Below are 8,603 nucleotides of genomic sequence, written 5' to 3' on the forward strand. Positions count from 1 at the left end.
GATGAACCTCCTGTCTTGTTCTGCTCTTTGTTCAGTGGACAATCTCTCTTATAGTGTCCTAGTTTCTGACACTTATAATAGATTATCTTCTTCATCTTGCCACCTCCCTGCTTTCCCTTGTCCTTTTGTACTCCACTACCCTGACTTATACTCACATATAGTCCATCACCTTGAGGGTTGTCACTGCTACCACCACCATGCTGTTGGCGGTGATTATGATGTCCAAGCAGCGAGTCTGTAGCCGAATGCAGACTTATCGTCTCTTTGTCAGCCAATAGTTCAGTCACCAACGTCTCATATACAGGAGTCAAAGAACACAACAACAACATGGCCTTATCCTCGTCCTGAACTGTAACACCCACACGCCCTAGATCTCCAATGATCTAGTTGAATTGGTTAATATGCTGGACCAGATTTGCTCCTTCGGCCATCTTAAACCAATACAGCCTCTGCTTCAGGTACATCTTGCTAGATGGGGACTTCGACATGTACATCTTTTCTAGCTTATCCCATATCTTTTTTGAAGATCTAAGCTCTAGAACCTGATGCACAACTTCATCTCCAAGGCATGTTCGTATCATTGAACCCGCCTTCTCCCTCATCTCATCCTAGTCATCCTCCGAGATCGCTTATGGCTTTGTGTCTAACAAAGCTTTCTTCATCCCTTGCTGATTCAGCATGTCCTTCACCCGAGTCTGCCAGAGACAGAAGTTTCCTGTTCCACTGAAACGTGGAACCTCAAACTTCACGGAACTCGTCATTGAACATGGCGCTCTGATACCAGTTTGTTGTGAATTCGGATGAACAAAAACAGAATAAGAAAGACTTTGAAGAGAAAAACAGAGTGTTCTTGAGGTGAATACCCTTTGTCTAGGGTTTATATTATTAATCTGATAACCAACCTTACAAACCCCTAGTCTCTAAATATAAGCCTAAAAAAAACCCGATACAATAGGAAATAAAAGATCTTGTGAATCTTCTAGAATCTATTACACCGTACAGGCGGCTGCGCCGCCTACACCCCCAAAACCCTAACCCTAAGTTGCCTTGAGTCGGTCTCTACAAAGCCCAGTAAAAGCCCAGTAAAAGCCTTGTACGCCTTACACAGTCTTTTACATCTTTGTAGACGTTTTCAGAGATTTCAAGTCACTTTAACAGTACTTTGTCTTCCAGGAAATTGGAGAGCCTCCAAGCATTACAATAAACACACCCAACGATCGGGTATTAAAGGGCAAGAAGCCTCATCCGAATCACAAGAAATTGTGAGATTGAGATCCATATCAGATTTAAGAAGAATACCTTGGTCTCGAGATCCTTTTAAGAAGCAAACAAAACAGAGTGTCGCATCCCAATGAGCCAAAACTAATATATAATTCTCTAACTACTTTATATGTAAACCCAAACCGATATATAATTTCGTTATAATGTAAAATCTAAATCCTACCCACCTCATTTGTAAATCCAAACTAACATGATCCAAACCGACATATAAATTTGTTTTAACTGTAAAATTTAAACTCTAATCACCTCATTTGTAAATCCAGACCGACAAAGAATTTCGTTATAATTGTAAAATCTAAACCTTAATTTTCATTTATATACTCAAACCAATATATAACTTGGTTTATTTGTAAATTTAAATCAAGCCAATAATTAACTTTTTTAATTAAAAATATACATATTTTTTTTTTTTTTAACTAAAAATTCTCATCGGTTGAAAATGGAGAAGGTGAACAAAAAATTTACCCCTAGTGATAAACCTAAATATTTTTCTTTTTTTTGGTCATTATAGTCTGGTCTTAACAATAATAAATACAGAACGGCTAGAAATTTTTTAGATTCCTCTGTCAAGACTTGAATCCACATTAAAACAACCGAAAGAATGGAGACTTTGTTGGGATGTATGGGAACTAAATTTCCAGGTTCCATGTCGTTTCTGCGGTCAGTTTTGGCGTCTTCAATTCCTCGGCTAGATTCATTGATGCACATACCTGTTGAATCAGTACAAGAAACCCATTTAACACGACTGAAAAAGGAACCAATTTTGGCTTGCTTAATGAACAATGTTCTAAAAATCGATTCAGGCATTCTTTCACGATGCTCGGCACCAACAGATGTTCTAGTTCCCAAACAAACCAACAATAATAGAGCAGAAGTCAGTTTCAGACCTATTGTGAAAACCTAATCGATGATACAACCAAATATTCTACCGACTTCCAAAACCATGTAAGAGGAACTATCTCCCTAACAAAAGGATTCTAATTCACTTATTTTATTTACACTCTCCCACGATCACCATGCATCCTTTATGCATCTAATGAAGATCACACACATGCTATTAGGAGTTTTGTATCATTCATGCCAAGTATCACTATTTCTTAATTTCTTAGAAGCAACAATGGTAGAAAAATACACGCTCGTTAAGAAGTTTTAACCTACTATATAGAACGAAATGTCAATTACAAGAAGAGCAGTCTCTTGAATTTCACATATATGCTTGTTTTTGAGCGCGAATCTATTTGTTTCATATTGACGTGCAAAATCACAATTCTAGAGAAGAGATGGGACCGACCGTAAGAAGAAATGATAGGATAAAAGTATCAACGAGTATCTAGTGTCAACTCTGTTGGAATAGTGATATATACAAAATTCAATCTACCCTGCCAAAAGAGGTTCCACTAATGAACAAAGGCGAGAACTGAAAATAGTATTTACCTTGAAAGATCCAGTCGTTTTGGAGTTCCTCGACCATTCCAAACCAAGCATCTTACTAGAAGTCCGATAAGTTGCCTTGAGACTATCACCACCATAAAGTTTACGAGAAACGGCAAAGTCCCACATATTCTTAGACAAGTCATAACAAGGCTCAAATGTAGCCATACCTCCATGCACATAAGTATACTTGAGCTTACAGTTCTTTGTACCCACCGTGTAGTTAGCCGACAACTTGTTAGCCGGATCAACCACAAGGCTCGCATCAACAATTGTCCGGTTATCTCTTCTCATATGAATGTAAGTCAGATTCAAAGGCTTCTCTGCAATTCTGACAGTGTTCATGAACTGAAACCTAACATCCTACATCATTAAAAAAACCGAAACTTTCTGTTTCAATTTCAGAGAAACCATACAAAATAGATCCTGCAGCATGAAAACAGAAACTTGCTAGTTCAATTTCACTCGTATTTTAGAGAATTTATAGAAACAGAACCTTATGTCATCTCCCAAAACTCCTAATTTCTCAGAGAATCAAAAAGCAACTACATCTACAGATCTACTTCTCATTTCTTATATGGGTTTGAGCTAAAAGGGTTAACTTCAGAAATTGGGAATACGAATAAAGGAGTAACCTTTTTAGGGACGTTGTAGTCGATGATGAAGAAGCCAGGCTTCTCGACGGCGAGAGAGAGGCCGTTCAAGCTAGGGCCGGCGACGAGAGCAGCATCAGTCATGGTGGCGCGTAGCTTAACATTGCCGGCGTTGAAGGCAAGCGAAGCAGTGCCACCGCTCTTGTCAACATCAAACTTTCCCTTGAAAGAAGCCTTCATCGTCATCACACGATAGCCGCCGGTTCTGTGTATTCCTCTCGTTGACCCGATTTCATGGATTTCGGATTTTTCTTTCTCTCCATTTAAACCGGTTGGGTCGGTAATAAGAGGTTTATTTAAGGATTTAGAAATCCAAATAACCTACAGAATTTAAATAGTCAAAAATTTACTAAAATTATATGAATGTAAGCATTAGACATTAGGGAGGGTGTATTCAAAAGTGATTTGCCTAAAATTTACAAAAATTCTATATTATTTAATATAGATTTAATTTAATTTATGAAATTTATTATTATTGAATTAATGATTTAAAAAAACTATCTTAAAATTTACGTTTATTGAAAACAGTTTGTGGATTTAGATTTTAATAATTCTGCAGGATTCGAGATGATTTCTTTAGTTAAAAATACAGAAATCTAAATTTTATGAAAGGATTTTACAATAAATCATATCAACTTCCCTAAAATCATCAAAATTATTTAAAATCTCATGAAAACTAAAATCACTTGTAATATTAAATGGAATAATCCTCTTTAGTTAAAATTTTATACTTTTAGTGATTATTTTTACATTTTAAAATCTACATTATATTACATATAGATTTGAGTAGATTTGAAAGTAAAAGATATAAAGATTCATATACATGGATAAAACATGTTAGTTAAAAATTTATATATATTTTTCAAAATTAATAAAAACTTTCAAATCATATTTGAGTTTTTTTTTGTTTTTCTTTTGAAAAAACAACATATATGAGTTTAAAGATTGAATACTTTCTTAATTTGTAAGGGATCTCAGATTCTGAAAGTATTATTGAATAAAAAAAATTCATAACAGGATTTAATTTTTATAACTACAATTTTTTAGAACTTTTTCTGCTTTGAAGAACTCCTCATAATTTGACCCAATTTAGGGTTTGAAACCTTATTTTATTCTAAAATTCACTTATAATTTTCTAAATAGTTAATTGTATTTGAGTTGTTGATATTAGAAGGTTTCAGAATCCATAATTCAATTTTCTTTTTCCAACAACCATAAATTAATTTTTGTTTTTAATTTAGTTAAAAAGGAATCAACATATAATTTGGATAGTAGTGTTTTAAAAACATATACATTGTTACTGCTATATATTAAAAAGCACAATAAAAAGAACTTATGCTTTTGTTAAAATGGTTACTAATCCATTAGATTTGGTTTTACAATTCTTTAAGGTACTGCTGTACAGATATAACACACATTAAAAAAAGAAATTATACTTTTCTTTAAATTAAATATATGAAAGTTTATAAAAATATAATACAATTATCATAGTTAATCAGTATACTCAAATTAACTAATTCTTATAAGTTCATGTATATGATTTTGCAACTTTCCATATATATAAATAGAAAGAGATAGACTAGAATCTATATCAAACATGCAGATCAAGAAAAAGAAAAAAAAAACACATACGGTATTATCTAATATCATACGTGCCTTACTAATAGAGGGATACAAAACATGCATGTATCACAGACAGACTTTTGAATTGTCTAACTCCAAGGACCTTTGGCAAATCGGTTTAAGTATTACTATATAATAATAGTTGGCTTTAGATTCGGTTCAACTTTAAATTTAAGCAAAGGAAGGCCCGCGTGCGTGCGTGTTTCGTTGGACGTGAGACAATAGAAAGACAACTTATGTAAGTTCTCTTCTCGTTTTTTTCTTTTTAACTTTCCCCAACTTGAATTTTTTTTCTTCCTTCTACAAATCTAACTAAGTAACTATACTTACACCATTCACGTTTTTTATTACAAAACCCTTCAATATTTATTACCATCTTTCTGGTTTGTATTGTATTCAATTCTTTGCTTTGGAAACTGTTCTTTTTTATTGACTTTTTCATAAAACCAAATTTCCATTATTTTAATTTCTTTTTTCTTTTTTTGTCAGCTTTTTAAATTTTGAATATTGCTGTTTTGGTTAAATGTGAATATTAACCTAGCTTATATATATAATATAGTATATTACTGTAATGATGATAATAATATTAATCTTCCGGATTCTATTCTCATTTGGTTTGTGTGCTTCTCTTCGCTTTCCTCAATTCTCAATCTTCTTCTCTGCAGAACAAGAAAAAAAGTGGTTTGTTTCCTTCTCTTTGCCTTTTCCCTCTTTTCTCCGCAATCAGCTTCCTCTTTCATCGGTCTTTCATATTTATCTACCTTAGCGTTAAGCGTTTCTTTTGCTTTTCTCAAACCAAAACCTTCTCAGATCGATCGAAGTTTGGTGAAATTTGATTTGGTGGGTTATCATATTTCCGTGTCTTTGTTCATTGTAGAATCTCCTCTTTTGGAGGGTATGATAAAAATTGAGTCTTTGATGCTGGGTTGTGACTTTTGAATGGATCTCTCTGTCTTTACTTCTTGTCTGATTTTTTATTTCTTTGTCTAAACAAGACTTCACGGTTTAAAGTTGTTCAATGTCTCTGTTTTGTCTTGGCTGTTTTGATTACTAAATTATAAGGGCTTTGTGGTAACTTAAAGAGTTATGCTGGTTTGTTGATTACGAGTAATGATTCTTGTTTCCTCATGTAGACGTTGCTAAAGATTTGATGTTCATCTTGTTTACTGATGCTGTTCTTGTTGTGTGTGGCTGTGCTAATTGTTTTCATTACCTATATTGTTCTGTTGCAAGTGCCGTTGATTATAGATTGCTTGATTTTGGAGATTAGATGTCAATTTGAAATTGTAGCTTTTGTGTCTGATTGATCAAGTAGAAAGCTTATACATTGCGTATCTTGAATTGCTCAGTTGCTAAGCTCTTTTTCTCATGTCTTCGTTATTGATAGATCTTTTACTTTCTCCGTGTTTTTGTTGTAGTTTCCAGCATTGGCTACATTGTGGAAAGTGGTGAGAGAGTCTCTTGAATTGTCTCAAGTGTCAACTTTGGATAACGCTAGGATGCAGGGAGAGAGGGCTAGTCTGGGTTCTTTAGCAGAGGCTTTGAACTTTGAGCATGGATCTACATCTAGTAACGCTGTGATAGATCAGCCTATTCGTTGGGATAATAATATTCACAGTTATGGTGATAACGGATTGCAGGATTACATGATTTCAGCTGCTGCTGATACAAATCCTACTTTTGCAAACTCAGTTTATCATGAGCAAGGCGGCTTACACAGGTTTAACATTGGCAAGGCTAGCTCTAGTGGTACGAAGAACGAAACCACTACTAGTNGCATTGGCTACATTGTGGAAAGTGGTGAGAGAGTCTCTTGAATTGTCTCAAGTGTCAACTTTGGATAACGCTAGGATGCAGGGAGAGAGGGCTAGTCTGGGTTCTTTAGCAGAGGCTTTGAACTTTGAGCATGGATCTACATCTAGTAACGCTGTGATAGATCAGCCTATTCGTTGGGATAATAATATTCACAGTTATGGTGATAATGGATTGCAGGATTACATGATTTCAGCTGCTGCTGATACAAATCCTACTTTTGCAAACTCAGTTTATCATGAGCAAGGCGGCTTACACAGGTTTAACATTGGCGAGGCTAGCTCTAGTGGTACGAAGAACGAAACCACTAGTCACACTCAACAATGGAATGGAATTGGACGTTTTGAGGAACAGAGAAATGGCAAGCTTGAGTTGAACCCTTTGTTTGCGCAACCATCTAATGGAAACCGTGTTGCTCGCCATGTCNATGCTGGTTTGTTGATTACGAGTAATGATTCTTGTTTCCTCATGTAGACGTTGCTAAAGATTTGATGTTCATCTTGTTTACTGATGCTGTTCTTGTTGTGTGTGGCTGTGCTAATTGTTTTCATTACCTATATTGTTCTGTTGCAAGTGCCGTTGATTATAGATTGCTTGATTTTGGAGATTAGATGTCAATTTGAAATTGTAGCTTTTGTGTCTGATTGATCAAGTAGAAAGCTTATACATTGCGTATCTTGAATTGCTCAGTTGCTAAGCTCTTTTTCTCATGTCTTCGTTATTGATAGATCTTTTACTTTCTCCGTGTTTTTGTTGTAGTTTCCAGCATTGGCTACATTGTGGAAAGTGGTGAGAGAGTCTCTTGAATTGTCTCAAGTGTCAACTTTGGATAACGCTAGGATGCAGGGAGAGAGGGCTAGTCTGGGTTCTTTAGCAGAGGCTTTGAACTTTGAGCATGGATCTACATCTAGTAACGCTGTGATAGATCAGCCTATTCGTTGGGATAATAATATTCACAGTTATGGTGATAACGGATTGCAGGATTACATGATTTCAGCTGCTGCTGATACAAATCCTACTTTTGCAAACTCAGTTTATCATGAGCAAGGCGGCTTACACAGGTTTAACATTGGCAAGGCTAGCTCTAGTGGTACGAAGAACGAAACCACTACTAGTCACACTCAACAATGGAATGGAATTGGACGTTTTGAGGAACAGAGAAATGGCAAGCTTGAGTTGAACCCTTTGTTTGCGCAACCATCTAATGGAAACCGTGTTGCTCGCCATGTCAATCTTAATGCAGAATATAATGAGCATCTTGATGATATGAATCCGGTCACAGGTCATCCTGCTCTTTTTGAGGCTAATGGACTCAGGTCTATGTTTATACCAGAGGACAGTGTTAGAGATGGGCGTCGCGTATCCTGTAAAAGAAAAGCTCTTGATGCAAGCATTGGCCAGTCCTCTTCCAGCGGAGGTTTCCGTGAGGTTCAGCGTGGAGAATCCAGTTCTTGGATCTCACCTTCTGCGTATTATAGTCCAGCAATGACAACAAACCATTTAGACCTATCTCTTGATCGTCGAAGGGGTTTGGTGGTATCTAATGCTGTTCCAAATGTATCTGCTCCTGCTATCACAGAGAGCTCTAGTAGAAATTACTCTGTCAGGGTTAATCCAACTGATCAACAAGAAACCGTAAGCCCATTGGTCTTTGCTGCAGGAAGTGTTATCAGACGACCTGTTGCTCCATCCTTGAACTCACAAGGGTTTCCACCAGCAGATCAACAACTGATCGACTTGAGATATGGACATGCTTTCGGGAATTTTGCTTCTCAGAATCCAAATGCACCTGCTACTCACATG

The 8,603-nt window shown here is 35.9% G+C and overlaps 2 protein-coding genes across 2 annotated transcripts in view; one reads left to right on the forward strand and one right to left on the reverse strand.

The window, feature by feature from the left end:
* LOC104757984 (outer envelope pore protein 24A, chloroplastic-like) lies at positions 1,822 to 3,661 on the reverse strand. The gene is made up of 3 exons (XM_010480776.2): positions 3,348 to 3,661; positions 2,716 to 3,075; positions 1,822 to 1,991 (listed from the first exon to the last, which is right to left on the reverse strand). The coding sequence occupies exons 1-3, from the start codon at positions 3,549 to 3,551 to the stop codon at positions 1,911 to 1,913; spliced, it is 645 nt and encodes a 214-aa protein (XP_010479078.1). The 5' UTR covers positions 3,552 to 3,661; the 3' UTR covers positions 1,822 to 1,910.
* Positions 7,531 to 8,603, forward strand: part of LOC104757985 (probable E3 ubiquitin-protein ligase RHG1A) — a 7,514-nt gene continuing 6,441 nt past the window's right edge. Inside the window, exon 1 of the mRNA XM_019239165.1 lies at positions 7,531 to 8,600. Within this exon, the coding sequence (XP_019094710.1) occupies positions 7,641 to 8,600 (960 nt within the window). The 5' untranslated portion in view covers positions 7,531 to 7,640. The remainder of the gene's footprint in view (positions 8,601 to 8,603) is intronic.

Source organism: Camelina sativa, chromosome 17 (genome assembly GCF_000633955.1).
Source record: "Camelina sativa cultivar DH55 chromosome 17, Cs, whole genome shotgun sequence".
Taxonomy (NCBI): domain Eukaryota; kingdom Viridiplantae; phylum Streptophyta; class Magnoliopsida; order Brassicales; family Brassicaceae; genus Camelina; species Camelina sativa.

Excerpts from the sequence above, each read along its gene's own strand:
- LOC104757984 (XM_010480776.2), bottom strand. The coding sequence starts at position 3,551 with ATGACGATGAAGGCTTCTTTCAAGGGAAAGTTTGATGTTGACAAGAGC. Across the intron at positions 3,076-3,347 it reads ACTACAACGTCCCTAAAAAG|GATGTTAGGTTTCAGTTCAT; the intron begins GTTACTCCTTTA and ends TTAATGATGTAG. Across the intron at positions 1,992-2,715 it reads AAACGACTGGATCTTTCAAG|GTATGTGCATCAATGAATCT; the intron begins GTAAATACTATT and ends CTGATTCAACAG.